General features: G+C 41.1%; 1 protein-coding gene across 1 annotated transcript in view; it reads left to right on the top strand.

The window, feature by feature from the left end:
* BCAT1 (branched chain amino acid transaminase 1) overlaps positions 1-16,676 on the top strand; it is a 240,047-nt gene that overhangs the window by 211,594 nt on the left and 11,777 nt on the right. The window contains exon 9 of the mRNA XM_053719082.1: positions 12,376-12,516. Within this exon, the coding sequence (XP_053575057.1) occupies positions 12,376-12,516 (141 nt within the window). The remainder of the gene's footprint in view (positions 1-12,375; positions 12,517-16,676) is intronic.

Below are 16,676 nucleotides of genomic sequence, written 5' to 3'. Positions count from 1 at the left end.
TATTGGGAATATCACTCCTGGCCTGCAGGAGGACGCAAAGAGCTCCACAGCAAAGCTGTTAAATATCACCTCCCTTCCCTCCAACCCCAGTCATTCTCTTTGCCTACATTAAGAGCAAGGAGGTGGTAAAGTTTAGGTGTTTAGAAGAAGATTCTTCAAGGAAGATTTTGTTATTTTTTAGCAGTGCAAGTTTGTTATGCCTTGTCCTGGGATGTAGTCGTAGCCCATGTTAGTCTCTTCAGTAGAGCAGTGGTGGCTTTCAAGCAATGGGAACTTGTGGGGTACAATCCTCACTGCGCCTCCCATGTATTTAATGCTGCCCTTTCATTAAAAGCCTGAGTAAGATTACTCAGTCTTTGTTTTTGTTTCACAGGTCCATGTGAGGGAGGATACCTCTCAAACCTAGTGAGCTGCACTGCTGCCAGGCAGATTTCATAGAGGTAAGTGCTAACTTTATTTTTCTAGGAAGACATGCAGAAAAATATTGTCACTTTAACAGTTTATCTGTTGGGACTCATGTATCCTATCGTTGGTTATAGGACATGACAGGCAGTTTGTGCAGGCACTGGGGACGTGAGGAAGGAACTATAGACTTAGTTCATTTTTTTTGCTCAGCTTATGGTGGTTATACTCAGAGGCGTAACTTGAAACCACAGGGCCCAGGTGCAAGAATCTAAGAAGGCCCATCCCCCCCCCCCCCCAAAAAAAAAAAGTGAATTTGATACATATCCTTTTTTTTTTTTTTTTTTAACATTTAACACAGAAAAAAATGTGAATCAGATGACATGTCTGCAAAAGGAGGTACCCTGTGCCCACAGTCTGTGAGATGGTCTGACCCCCTATTACTTGTATATAGTGACACTGTTTAACTCACGAGTACTGTATATAGTTAGTTAGTGGCACAGTCTGTAATCTGCCGGTGAGATGGCTGGCCTGACCCTACCCGCCCCAGTACTTTATAAAGGGACCACAGTAGTCTGTGACATGGTCCAGCCACCCCGTACTGTATATAGTGGTACTGTATAATGACACTGTTTACCCCCCCCCCCCCCCCCCCCATGCTGTAGTAACAAGGTCTGTAATTTGCTGGTTCCACAAACATAAACACACACACACACACACACACATATATGCTTAAATACACACACAGTCACATACATACACATAAACATCAGTAGGTAAAACAGAAAGACTAACCCCTGTAGTCAGAGACACTAGTGAAGCATCATGTCACACTCACATAATATCAGTGCAGGCAGTGGCAGGTCAACGTTTTTTATTTAAAAAAAAAAAAAATTTTTTTTAAGCTGGGCCCCCACTCTTGAGGGCCCAGTCGCAATTACGACCTCTGCACCCCCTATAGTTTTGTCCCTGGTTATACTTTCCCAGTGACTTTATTTTCATAATTAATGTCGGCCGGGAAGTTCTGGTTGTAACGCCCACGATGAGCGGTTCTGTTTTTAGAAGTGGCAATGAATTTGCGTGCTTCCTTTCATCCCTACTCAGTTCCGGTGTGTAGATGTGCTTCTCATAGTTGCGGTTTACGCTTTCTGTGTGTTTCTGTACTAACAGAAGTTGGGCAGTTATCTATTCCGGTGGTCAGCAGGACAGGTAGGCACCTAAGCAGGGCTGGCTGAGGTGTAGAGGCTGTCTGGGTTGTTATAAGACTTTTCTTGTGTCACACATATATATATAAAAAAAAAAAGGATTATCGTTTGAAATTTAAAGTGACAGTACTTTGTGGCTCTTCCATTCTGCCTTGCCACTGCTCCCAGAATTTTTTCAAAGGTCCTGGGATCCCTGTTGACGGTGCTCCGGTTGTGGGGCAATTGCAGTGGCACCTTACCTGGATGACATTCTGGTTCAGACGCCATCCTTTCAACATGCGAACTCCCACACAGAGATTTTGTTATCCTTCCTGCGCTCTCACGGATGGAAGGTGAATTTGGGAAAGAGTTCCTTAATTACAGCTACAAGGGTAGTGTTCTTGGGAACCATAATAGATTCCCTATCAATGAAAATATTTCTGACAGAGGTCAGAAAATCAAAGATCTTAGATTCTTGTTGGGCACTTCAGTCCTCTCCTCGGCCATCAGTGGCTCAATGTATGGAGGTAATCGGTCTGATGGTAGCTGCCATGGACATCATTCCGTTTGCCCGTTTCCACCTCAGACCTCTGCAGTTATGCATGCTAAGACAATGGAATGGGGATTATGCGGATCTGTCTCCGCAATGACATCTGGATCAGGTGACAAGAGATTCTCTTCTTTGGTGGTTGTCTCAGGAACACCTCTCCCAGGGAACCTGTTTCCGCAGACCCACCTGGGTGATTGTGACAATGGACGCCAGCCTGCTGGGATGGGGAGCAGTCTGGGGCTCTCTAAAGGCTCAGGGGACATGGACTCGGGAGGAGTCTGTTCTCCCCATAAACATTCTAGAGCTAAGGGCAATCTTCAATGCTCTTCTGGCCTGGCCTCAGTTAGCTTCAGCCTAGTTATCAGGTTCCATTCGGACAACATAACTTCAGTGGCTTACATCAACCATCAGCGAGGAACTCAGAGTTCCTTGGCCATGATAGAGGTAGCCAAGATTGTTCAGTGGGCGGAGACCCACAACTGCTGTCTATCTGAGATCCACATTCCAAGAGTGGACAATTGGGAAGCGGATTTTCTGAGAAGACAGACTTTTCACCCGTGGGAGTGGGAACTCCATCCGGAAGTGTTTTCCAGCTTGATTCTCAAATGGGGACAGCCGGAACTGGATCTCATGGCATCTCGTCAGAATGCCAAGCTTCCGAGGTACGGGTCGAGGTCAAGGGATCCTCAGGCTGTACTGATACATGCTCTGGCGGTCCCTTGGAATTTCAGTCTCGCATACCTATTTCCTCTATTCGCTCTCCTTCCTCAGGTCATTGCTTGAATTAAACAGGAGAGGGCATCGGTGATCCTCATCGCACCGGCGTGGCCTTGCAGGATCTGTTGTGCAGACCTAGTGGAGATGTCATCTCTTCCACCTTGGAGACTTCCATTGAGGAAGGACCTTCTACTTCAAGGGCCCTTCCTTCACCCAAATCTAGTTTCTCTGAAGCTGACTGCTTGGAGATTGAACGCTTAATTTTATCAAAGCGTGGTTTTTCTGAGTCGTCATTGAGACCATGATTCAGGCTCGTAAGCCTGTGACTAGAAAGATTTACCATAAGATATGGCGTAAATATCTGCATTGGTGTGAATCCAGAGGCTACTCTTGGAGTAGAGTTCGGATTCCTAGAATTTTGTCCTTTCTCCAGGAGGGTCTGGAGAATGGTTTATCTGCAAGTACCTTGAAGGGTCAAATATCTGCCTTGTCTATTTTGATGCATAAACATCTGGCGGATTTACCAGACGTGCAATCTTTTTGTCAGGCCTTGGTCAGAATCAGGCCTGTGTTCAAACCTGTTACTCCTCCCTGGAGTCTTAACCTTGTTCTTAAAGCTCTTCAACAGGCTCCGTTTGAGCCTATGCATTCCTTAGATATTAAGTTATTATCTTGGAAAGTTTTGTTTCTTGTTGCAATTTCTCCTGCCCGCAGAATCTCAGAACTCTCGGCGTTGCAGTGTGATTCCCCTTATCTTATTTTTCATTCTGATAAGGTTACGGTTGCTTCCTAAGGTGGTTTCGGATACGAACATTAATCAAGAAATTGTTGTTCCTTCTTTGTGTCCTAACCCTTCTTCTCATAAGGAGCGTCTGCTTCACAACCTAGATGTGGTGCGTGCATTGAAATATTATTTACAGGCGACTAAGGATTTTCATCAGTCTTCGGCTCTGTTTGTTGTTTTCTCTGGGAAACGTAAGGGACAGAAAGCTACGGCTACTTCTCTTTCTTTGTGGCTGAAGAGTATAATTAGTTTGGCCTATGAAACTGCTGGACAGCAGCCTCCTGAGAGAGTCACGGCTCATTCTACGCGGTCTGTTTCCTCTTCCTGTTCATTCAAAAATGAAGCTTCTGTGGAACAGATTTGCAAGGCTGCAATTTGGTCCTCTCCACACACTTTTTACAAGTTCTATAAATTTGATACTTTTGACTAAGCTGAGGCTTTCTTTGGGAGAAAGGCTCTTTAAGCAGTGGTGCCTTCCGTTTAGGTTCCCTGTCTTGTCCCTCCCTTATCATCTGTGTCCTCTAGCTTGGGTATTGATTCCCAATAGTAATTAGATTATCCATGGACTTATTGCGTCATTAGAAAGAAAACAAAATTTATGCTTACCTGATAAATGTATTTATTTCTTGACACGGCGAGTCCACGGCCTGCCCTATTTTTTAAGACAGATTTTTGTCATGTTATAAACCTCAGGCACTTCTGCACCTTGTTGCTTCCTTTCTCTCCTTTCCTTCGGTCGAATGACTGGCGTTGGAGGGAAGGGATGTGATATTTAACAGCTTTGCTGTGGTGCTCTTTGCCGCCTCCTGCAGGCCAGGAGTGATATTCCCAATAGTAATTAGATGATCCGTGGACTCACCTTGTCAAGAAATAAATACATTTTTCAGGTAAGCATAAATTTTATTTTTGTGCACCTTGGTGTCTTACTAAATCTATAAACTTGGAGTGGTGAGTGCTGCTGTCTTTATGGACTTTGATTCTTATGTCTGGGACCTTGTGTGGAGTCTCTGACAGATTTGCACCCTCATATCTGCTGTGCTGTTCCTTTTTTACTTTGTGATTTTTGTTAAAGGGACAGTCTAGTCAAAAGAAAAACGCTCATGATTTAGATCAGGCATGCAATTTTAAACAACTTTCCAGTTTACTTTTAGCATCAAAGTAGCTTTCTTTTTTGGTATTCTTTGTTGAAAGCTAAACCTAGGTAGGCTCATATGCTAATTTCTAAGCCCTTAAAGGCTGCCTCTTATCTCATTACAGCTAGACAGTGCTAGTTAATGTGTGCCATATAGATAACATTGTGCTCACTCCCCTGGAGTTACCTAGGAGTCAGCACTGATTGGCTAAAATGCAAGTGTCAAAATAAATTAAATGAGGAGCAGTCTGCAAAGGCTTAGATACAAAGTAATCATAGAGTTAAAAAACATAATTTATGCTTACCTGATAAATTTATTTCTCTTGTAGTGTATCCAGTCCACGGATCATCCATTACTTATGGGATATTAACTCCTCCCCAACAGGAAGTGCAAGAGGATTCACCCAGCAGAGCTGCTACATAGCTCCTCCCCTAACTGCCATTACCAGTCATTCGACCGAAAACATGCAGAGAAAGGAAAACCATAGGGTACAGTGGTGACTGTAGTTTAATGGAAAAATTACCTGCCTTAAAGTGACAGGGCGGGCCGTGGACTGGATACACTACAAGAGAAATAAATTTATCAGGTAAGCATAAATTATGTTTTCTCTTGTTAAGTGTATCCAGTCCACGGATCATCCATTACTTATGGGATACCAATACCAAAGCTAAAGTACACGGATGACGGGAGGGACAGGCAGGCTCTTTATACGGAAGGAACCACTGCCTGAAGAACCTTTCTCCCAAAAACAGCCCCCGAAGAAGCAAAAGTGTCAAATTTGTAAAATTTGGAAAAAGTATGAAGAGAAGACCAAGTTGCAGCCTTGCAAATCTGTTCAACAGAAGCCTCATTCTTAAAGGCCCAAGTGGAAGCCACAGCTCTAGTAGAATGTGCTGTAATTCTTTCAGGAGGCTGCTGTCCAGCAGTCTCATAGGCTAACCGTATTATGCTACGAAGCCAAAAGGAGAGAGAGGTAGCCGAAGCTTTTTGACCTCTCCTCTGACCAGAATAAACGACAAACAGGGAAGACGTTTGTCGAAAATCCTTAGTTGCCTGTAGATAAAATTTCAGAGCACGGACTACATCTAGATTGTGTAGCAGACGTTCCTTTTTCGAAGAAGGATTAGGACACAAAGATGTAACCACAATCTCTTGATTGATATTCCTGTTAGTGACTACCTTAGGTAGGAACCCAGGTTTAGTACGCAGAACTACCTTGTCTGAATGAAAAATCAGATAAGGGGAATCACAATGTAAGGCAGATAACTCAGAGACTCTTCGAGCCGAGGAAATCGCCATTAAAAACAGAACTTTCCAAGATAACAACTTGATATCAATGGAATGAAGGGGTTCAAACGGAACCCCCTGTAAAACATTAAGAACTAAGTTCAAACTCCATGGTGGAGCAACAATTTTAAACACAGGCGTGATCCTAGCTAAAGCCTGACAAAAAGCTTGAACGTCCGGAACTTCTGACAGACGTTTGTGTAAAAGAATGGACAGAGCTGAAATCTGTCCCTTTAAGGAACTAGCGGATAAACCCTTTTCTAAACCTTCTTGTAGAAAAGACAATATCCTCGGAATCCTAACCTTACTCCATGAGTAACTCTTGGATTCGCACCAATATAAGTATTTGCGCCATATCTTATGGTAAATCTTTCTGGTAACAGGCTTCCTAGCCTGTATTAAGGTATCAATAACTGACTCAGAAAAACCACGTTTTGATAAAATCAAGCGTTCAATTTCCAAGCAGTCAGCTTCAGAGAAATTAGATTTTGATGTTTGAAGGGACCCTGGATCAGAAGGTCCTGTTTCAGAGGTAGCGACCAAGGTGGACAGGATGACATGTCCACTAGATCTGCATACCAAGTCCTGCGTGGCCATGCAGGCGCTATTAGAATCACTGATGCTCTCTCCTGTTTGATTCTGGCAATCAATCGAGGAAGCATCGGGAAGGGTGGAAACACATAAGCCATCCCGAAGGTCCAAGGTGCTGTCAAAGCATCTATCAGAACCGCTCCCGGATCCCTGGATCTGGACCCGTAACGAGGAAGCTTGGCGTTCTGTCGAGACGCCATAAGATCTATCTCTGGTTTGCCCCAACGTCGAAGTATTTGGGCAAAGACCTCCGGATGAAGTTCCCACTCCCCCGGATGAAAAGTCTGACGACTTAAGAAATCCGCCTCCCAGTTCTCCACTCCCGGGATGTGGATTGCTGACAGGTGGCAAGAGTGAGACTCTGTGCAGCGAATTATCTTTGATACTTCCATCATTGCTAGGGAGCTTCTTGTCCCTCCCTGATGGTTGATGTAAGCTACAGTCGTGATGTTGTCCGACTGAAAACCTGATGAACCCCGAGTTGTTAACTGGGGCCAAGCCAGAAGGGCATTGAGAACTGCTCTCAATTCCAGAATGTTTATTGGTAGGAGACTCTCCTCCTGATTCCATTGTCCCTGAGCCTTCAGAGAATTCCAGACAGCGCCCCAACCTAGTAGGCTGGCGTCTGTTGTTACAATTGTCCAGTCCGGCCTGCTGAATGGCATCCCCCTGGACAGATGTGGCCGATAAAGCCACCATAGAAGAGAATTTCTGGTCTCTTGATCCAGATTCAGAGTAGGGGACAAGTCTGAGTAATCCCCATTCCACTGACTTAGCATGCACAATTGCAGCGGTCTGAGATGTAGACGTGCAAAGGGTACTATGTCCATTGCTGCTACCATTAAGCCGATCACCTCCATGCATTGAGCTACTGACGGGTGTTGAATGGAATGAAGGACACGGCATGCATTTTGAAGCTTTGTTAACCTGTCTTCTGTCAGGTAAATCTTCATTTCTACAGAATCTATAAGAGTCCCCAAGAAGGGAACTCTTGTGAGTGGAAAGAGAGAACTCTTCTTTTCGTTCACCTTCCATCAATGCGACCTTAGAAATGCCAGTACTAACTCTGTATGAGACTTGGCAGTTTGAAAGCTTGAAGCTTGTATCAGAATGTCGTCTAGGTACGGAGCTACAGCAATTCCTCGCGGTCTTAGTACCGCCAGAAGAGCACCCAGAACCTTTGTGAAGATTCTCGGAGCCGTAGCCAATCCGAATGGAAGAGCTACAAACTGGTAATGCCTGTCTAGAAAGGCAAACCTTAGATACCGGTAATGATCTTTGTGAATCGGTATGTGAAGGTAAGCATCCTTTAAATCCACTGTGGTCATGTACTGACCCTTTTGGATCATGGGTAAAATTGTCCGAATAGTTTCCATTTTGAACGATGGAACTCTTAGGAATTTGTTTAGGATCTTTAAATCCAAGATTGGCCTGAAAGTTCCCTCTTTTTTGGGAACCACAAACAGATTTGAGTAAAACCCTTGTCCTTGTTCCGACCGCGGAACCGGATGGATCACTCCCATTAATAAAAGATCTTGTACGCAGCGTAGAAACGCCTCTTTCTTTATTTGGTTTGTTGACAACCTTGACAGATGAAATATCCCTCTTGGGGGAGAGAATTTGAAGTCTAGAAGGTATCCCTGAGATATGATCTCTAACGCCCAGGGATCCTGGACATCTCTTGCCCAAGCCTGGGCGAAGAGAGAAAGTCTGCCCCCCACTAGATCCGTTCCCGGATCGGGGGCCCTCGATTCATGCTGTCTTAGGGGCAGCAGCAGGTTTCCTGGCCTGCTTGCCCTTGTTCCAGGACTGGTTAGGTCTCCAGCCTTGTCTGTAGCGAGCAACAGCTCCTTCCTGTTTTGGTGCAGAGGAAGTTGATGCTGCTCCTGCTTTGAAATTACGAAAGGAACGAAAATTAGACTGTCTAGCCTTAGGTTTGGCTCTGTCTTGAGGCAGGGCATGGCCTTTACCTCCTGTAATGTCAGCGATAATTTCTTTCAACCCGGGCCCGAATAAGGTCTGCCCTTTGAAAGGTATATTAAGCAATTTAGATTTAGAAGTAACGTCAGCTGACCAGGATTTTAGCCACAGTGCTCTGCGTGCCTGAATGGCGAATCCGGAATTCTTAGCCGTAAGTTTAGTTAAATGTACTACGGCATCTGAAATAAATGAGTTGGCTAACTTAAGGGCTTTAAGCTTGTGTGTAATCTCATCTAATGGAGCTGATTCAAGTGTCTCTTCCAGAGACTCAAACCAAAATGCTGCTGCAGCCGTGACAGGCGCAATGCATGCAAGAGGTTGCAATATAAAACCTTGTTGAACAAACATTTTCTTAAGGTAACCCTCTAACTTTTTATCCATTGGATCTGAAAAGGCACAGCTATCCTCCACCGGGATAGTGGTACGCTTAGCTAAAGTAGAAACTGCTCCCTCCACCTTAGGGACCGTTTGCCATAAGTCCCGTGTGGTGGCGTCTATTGGAAACATCTTTCTAAATATCGGAGGGGGTGAGAACGGCACACCGGGTCTATCCCACTCCTTAGTAACAATTTCAGTAAGTCTCTTAGGTATAGGAAAAACGTCAGTACTCACCGGTACCGCAAAATATTTATCCAACCTACACATTTTCTCTGGTATTGCAACTGTGTTACAATCATTCAGAGCCGCTAACACCTCCCCTAGTAATACACGGAGGTTTTCCAGCTTAAATTTAAAATTTGAAATATCTGAATCCAGTTTGTTTGGATCAGAACCGTCACCCGCAGAATGAAGCTCTCCGTCCTCATGTTCTGCAAATTGTGACGCAGTGTCTGACATGGCCCTAATATTATCAGCGCACTCTGTTCTCACCCCAGAGTGATCACGCTTACCTCTTAGTTCTGGTAATTTAGCCAAAACTTCAGTCATAACAGTAGCCATATCCTGTAATGTGATTTGTAATGGCCGCCCAGATGTACTCGGCGCTACAATATCACGCACCTCCCTAGCGGGAGATGCAGGTACTGACACGTGAGGCGAGTTAGTCGGCATAACTCTCCCCTCGTTGTTTGGTGAAATATGTTCAATTTGTACAGATTGACTTTTATTTAAAGTAGCATCAATACAGTTAGTACATAAATTTCTATTGGGCTCCACTTTGGCTTTAGCACATATAGCACAGATATCTTCCTCTGAATCAGACATGTTTAACACACTAGCAAATAAACTAGCAACTTGGAAATACTTTTCAAGTAATTTACTATAATATGAAAAAGTACTGTGCCTATAAGAAGCACAGAAAAAGTTATGACAGTTGAAAATTAATAAACTGAAAAGTTATAGCATCAAATCTTTGTAAAAAACACAATTTTAGCAAAGGATTGCTCCCATTAGCAAAGGATAACTAACCCTGATAGCAGAAAAAAAAAATAATACAGAAATAAACGTTTTTTTATCACAGTCAACAACAATCTCACAGCTCTGCTGTGAGTGATTACCTCCCTCAAAACAAGTTTTGAAGACCCCTGAGTTCTATAGAGATGAACCGGATCATGCAGGGAAGACAATAAACATCTGACTGAATTTTTTGATGCGTAGCAAAAGCACCAAAAAAGGTCCCTCCCCCTCACACATAACAGTGAGAGAGATCAGTAAACTGTCATAAATTAAATAAAACGACTGCCAAGTGGAAAAAAATAGTGCCCAAAACATTTTTTCACCCAGTACCTCAGAAAATTAAACGATTTTACATGCCAGCAAAAAACGTTTAACATTAATAAATTGAGTGTTATTAAAAAGCCTGTTGCTAGTCCCTGCAAATTAGGCTAAAGTTTTATGCATACAGTATAATTCCAGTGAAGTGCCATTCCCCAGAATACTGAAGTGTAAAATATACATACATGACAGCCTGATACCAGTTGCTGCTACTGCATTTAAGGCTGAGTTTACATTATATCGGTATGGCAGAATTTTCTCATCAATTCCATTGTCAGAAAATAATAAGCTGCTACATACCTCTTTGCAGATTAATCTGCCCGCTGTCTCCTGATCTGAAGTTTACCTCTCCTCAGATGGCCGAGAAACAGCAATATGATCTTAACTACTCCGGCTAAAATCATAGAAAAACTCAGGTAGATTCTTCTTCAAATTCTACCAGAGAAGGAATAACACACTCCGGTGCTATTATAAAATAACAAACTTTTGATTGAAGGTATGAAACTAAGTATAATCACCACAGTCCTCTCACACATCCTATCTATTCGTTGGGTGCAAGAGAATGACTGGTAATGGCAGTTAGGGGAGGAGCTATGTAGCAGCTCTGCTGGGTGAATCCTCTTGCACTTCCTGTTGGGGAGGAGTTAATATCCCATAAGTAATGGATGATCCGTGGACTGGATACACTTAACAAGAGAAAGTGTATTAATATAACTATGTTGGTTATGCAAAAATGGGGAATGTGTAATAAAGGGTTCATCTATATTTTTAATCAATAAAAATTAAGGATTAGGCTGTCCCTTTAATAAAGAGATCAAAATAGATATATAAAGGCGTTGCGCACTAACAAGTGTCCAACAATCCAATGGCTATGTTGTTAGTGTGCACGGCCACACTAACAACAAAGAATCTGATGGGTTGTGACGTGCAGGCATTGGAGGAGCTAATGCTCTGTGTTTATTTTTGATCAGACAGCTGACGGAGCGTCACTTCCGTTTGCTGCTCCGATACGTTTGCTATTCTGTTAGAACACCGGCCCATTTTTGGTTAAGCACCTGAGTAGCGCTTGCTGATTGATAGCTGATTGTGATAACCAAACCCATCGCTGTGCATGCATTATATGGGGGATTTTCCCTCTAGCTGGTCATATCCTATCCAAACATTTTCCATTACGGAAATAGTGTTATTGTTTGGATTGTGATTATTTAGAACTTGAAAAACACAGATCGGAAGCCAAAAAAAAAAAAAAAAACAATAAATGGGATTGTTATTGACACCAATGTTATATACATAGTGCCTAAACTATAATAACCCACTTGTGTTGTATATTAATACTCGGTCATATTGTATTTACTGATAGTGACACCAATGTTGTATACATAGTGCCTAAGCCATAATAACCCACTTGTGTTGTATATTAATACTCGGTCATATTGTATTTACTGATAGTGATACTAATGTTATATACATAGTGCCTAAGCCATAATAACCCACTTGTGTTGTATATTAATACTCGGTCATATTGTATTTACTGATAGTGACACCAATGTTATATACATAGTGCCTAAGCTATAATAACCCACTTGTGTTGTATATTAATACTCGGTCATATTGTATTTACTGATAGTGATACTAATGTTATATACATAGTGCCTAAGCTATAATAACCCACTTGTGTTGTATATTAATACTCGGTCATATTGTATTTACTGATAGTGATACTAATGTTATATACATAGTGCCTAAGCCATAATAACTCACTTGTGTTGTATATTAATACTCAGTCATATTGTATTTACTGATAGTGATACTAATGTTATATACATAGTGCCTAAGCCATAATAACTCACTTGTGTTGTATATTAATACTCGGTCATATTGTATTTACTGATAGTGATACTAATGTTATATACATAGTGCCTAAGCCATAATAACCCACTTGTGTTGTATATTAAAACTCAGTCATATTGTATTTATTGATAGATTTTATGTGCAAATCACCAGCCTGATCATTTGCATTAATTCTATGTGCAGGGAGAATTTAAGGTATCCGAACGTTATCTGACCATGACGGATCTGATTACAGCACTGAAGGAAGCTCGTGTAAAGGAAATGTTTGGTTCTGGCACAGCTTGTGTTGTTTGTCCAGTTTCCAAAATACGCTACAAAAATGAGGTATGAAGAGAGGAGTCATATACCCCTGCAGATTAGTGTTACCTATTACCTTGGGACATATGGAGGATTTAAAGGGTTATAGGGCAGATAGGAGATGTTATTTATATCTTTTGCCAATTGTCCGCAGAGCAAAAGATAAGATAAACCCACTCAGCAGACTTTTCAAGGAGTGTGTCCTTGAACTGCAAAATAATGTAATTTTTTTTATTAAAAAGGCATGTTTCAATGCTTATAAAATATTTATTTTGTATGCAGATCTCTTGCAGTGCTGGGCTTATTTGCTGACATATGTAGAAACAAACATTTTGTTCTGTTTTAATTTCAATATAGCTGACTTTTATTCTTCTGATTCACCTTTTTAAAAGTTAGAAGAAATCAATGATCACAGAAGTTATATGATGCCCAGATTCACTAAGCCTAAAATTCTCATTAAACTCAAAAGTCTTCCATTTATATGAAAGAGCAGTAATTAAACACGACTATAATATTTATTTAAAATGACATTGAAACGAACAGTTTGTGGATGTTTGTGCACACATCCTCCCTAGGTAGAGATTGCTCCCACATCATTGGTGGTCTGGGACACACCTCCATAAACATAACAAACAAATAGTAGTTTTATTCATGGCAGGAACATTCAATTTCACAAATGTATAATATTGTTCAAAATATGTTTGATGCCGCAAAGTAAAAATATATTATTCCTTTAATTTATGGAGAGATGAGCTGACTTTAGTGAATAGACTGTGGTAATAACATATGAACTCGTTTGGATAAATTGGACAAATTGTTATAGCCAGAGGCGTATTATTGCCTAGGCCAACAAGGCCGGTGCCTAGGGCAGCAGATTTGGGGGGCAGCACATCTGTCCTATCCTCTCTCTAAAAGCCAGCACACAGTACAGTGAGCGATAAAGTGCAGGCGTTTACAGAGAAGACAAGGCACGTGCACTAATTAAGGTCACTCTTCACAGGCAGTGCTCATTTAAACCGTTGCCCGGGGATATGCTTCCAAGTCGAGGCTGGAGGAGAAGACCTTGTGCCGATATGCTGCCTCCCCTTATCAGCTGTGGTGGGTCTGCTTATTGCAGGTCTTAGTAACAAACAGACTGGATGCGTCTGTGCACTGCTTAGATCAGCTTGTGATGTCTAATCATAAACTCTCCGCGCTAATGTATGTTAGCTACTAATAGATAGCTTTTTCTGCATTCATGTGATGTCTAATCATAAACTCTCAGCGCTAATGAATGTTAGCTACTAATAGCTAGCTCTCTCTGCATTCATGTGATGTCTAATCATAAACTCTCAGTGCTAATGTATGTTAGCTACTAATAGCTAGCTGTCTCTGCATTCATGTGATGTCTAATCATAAACTCTCAGCGCTAATGTATGTTAGCTACTAATAGCTTTCTCTGCATTCATGTGATGTCTAATCATAAACTCTCAGTGCTAATGTATGTTAGCTACTAATAGCTAGCTTTCTCTGCATTCATGTGATGTCTAATCATAAACTCTCAGCGCTAATGAATGTTAGCTACTAATAGCTAGCTCTCTCTGCATTCATGTGATGTCTAATCATAAACTCTCAGCGCTAATGAATGTTAGTTACTAATAGCTAGCTCTCTCTGCATTCATGTGATGTCTAATCATAAACTCTCAGTGCTAATGTATGTTAGCTACTAATAGCTTTCTCTGCATTCATGTGATGTCTAATCATAAACTCTCAGCGCTAATGTATGTTAGCTACTAATAGCTAGCCTTCTCTGCATTCATGTGATGTCTAATCATAAACTCTCAGCGCTAATGAATGTTAGCTACTAATAGCTAGCTCTCTCTGCATTCATGTGATGTCTAATCATAAACTCTCAGCGCTAATGTATGTTAGCTACTAATAGCTAGCTCTCTCTGCATTCATGTGATGTCTAGTCATAAACTCTCAGCGGTAATGTATGTTAGCTACTAATAGCTAGCTGTCTCTGCATTCATGTGATGTCTAATCATAAACTCTCATTGCTAATGTATGTTAGCTACTAATAGCTAGCTCTCTCTGCATTCATGTGATGTCTAATCATAAACTCTCAGTGCTAATGTATGTTAGCTACTAATAGCTAGCTCTCTCTGCTTTCATGTGATGTCTAATCATAAACTCTCAGCGCTAATGTATGTTAGCTACTAATAGCTTTCTCTGCATTCATGTGATGTCTAATCATAAACTCTCAGTGCTAATGTATGTTAGCTACTAATAGCTAGCTTTCTCTGCATTCATGTGATGTCTAATCATAAACTCTCAGCGCTAATGAATGTTAACTACTAATAGCTAGCTCTCTCTGCATTCATGTGATGTCTAATCATAAACTCTCAGCGCTAATGTCTGTTAGCTACTAATAGCTTTCTCTGCATTCATGTGATGTCTAATCATAAACTCTCAGCGCTAATGTATGTTAGCTACTAATAGCTAGCATTCTTCATTCATGTGATGTCTAATCATAAACTCTCAGCGCTAATGAATGTTAGCTACTAATAGCTAGCTCTCTCTGCATTCATGTGGTGTCTAATCATAAACTCTCAGCGCTAATGTATGTTAGCTACTAATAGCTAGCTCTCTCTGCATTCATGTGATGTCTAGTCATAAACTCTCAGCGCTAATGTATGTTAGCTGCTAATAGCTAGCTGTCTCTGCATTCATGTGATGTCTAATCATAAACTCTCATTGCTAATGTATGTTAGCTACTAATAGCTAGCTTTCTCTGCATTCATGTGATGTCTAATCATAAACTCTCAGCGCTAATGTATGTTAGCTATTAATAGCTAACTCTCTCTGCATTCATGTGATGTCTAATCATAAACTCTAAGCGCTAATGTATGTTAGCTACTAATAGCTAGCTGTCTCTGCAATCATGTGATGTATAATCATAAACTCTCAGCGCTAATGTATGTTAGCTACTAATAGCTAGCTTTCTCTGCATTTATGTGATGTCTAATCATAAACTCTCAGCGCTAATGTATGTTAGCTACTAATAGCTAGCTTTCTCTGCATTCATGTGATGTCTAATCATAAACTCTCAGCACTAATGTATGTTAGTTACTAATAGCTAGCTTTCTCTGCATTCATGTGATGTCTAATCATAAACTCTCAGCGCTAATGTATGTTAGCTACTAATAGCTAGCTTTCTCTGCATTCATGTGATGTCTAATCATAAACTCTCAGCGCTAATGAATGTTAGCTACTAATAGCTAGCTCTCTCTGCATTCATGTGATGTCTAATCATAAACTCTCAGCGCTAATGAATGTTAGTTACTAATAGCTAGCTCTCTCTGCATTCATGTGATGTCTAATCATAAACTCTCAGCGTTAATGTCTGTTAGCTACTAATAGCTTTCTCTCCATTCATGTGATGTCTAATCATAAACTCTCAGCGCTAATGTATGTTAGCTACTAATAGCTAGCTCTCTCTGCATTCATGTGATGTCTAATCATAAACTTTCAGCGCTAATGTATGTTAGCTACTAATAACTAGCTCTCTCTGCATTCATGTGATGTCTAGTCATAAACTCTCAGCGCTAATGTATGTTAGCTACTAATAGCTAGCTGTCTCTGCATTCATGTGATGTCTAATCATAAACTCTCATTGCTAATGTATGTTAGCTACTAATAGCTAGATTTCTCTGCATTCATGTGATGTCTAATCATAAACTCTCAGCGCTAATGTATGTTAGCTATTAATAGCTAGCTCTCTCTGCATTCATGTGATGTCTAATCATAAACTCTCAGCGCTAATGTATGTTAGATATTAATAGCTAGCTCTCTCTGCATTCATGTGATGTCTAATCATAAACTCTCAGCGCTAATGTATGTTAGCTACTAATAGCTAGCTGTCTCTGCATTCATCTGATGTATAATCATAAACTCTCAGCGCTAATGTATGTTAGCTACTAATAGCTAGCTTTCTCTGCATTCATGTGATGTCTAATCATAAACTCTCAGCGCTAATGTATGTTAGCTATTAATAGCTAGCTCTCTCTGCATTCATGTGATGTCTAATCATAAACTCTCAGCGCTAATGTATGTTAGATATTAATAGCTAGCTCTCTCTGCATTCATCTGATGTATAATCATAAACTCTCAGCGCTAATGTATGTTAGCTACTAATAGCTAGCTTT

Source organism: Bombina bombina, chromosome 6 (genome assembly GCF_027579735.1).
Source record: "Bombina bombina isolate aBomBom1 chromosome 6, aBomBom1.pri, whole genome shotgun sequence".
NCBI lineage: Eukaryota > Metazoa > Chordata > Amphibia > Anura > Bombinatoridae > Bombina > Bombina bombina.
The sequence above is the reverse complement of the archived record's forward strand: the minus strand, read 5'-3'. Positions and strand labels throughout refer to the sequence as shown.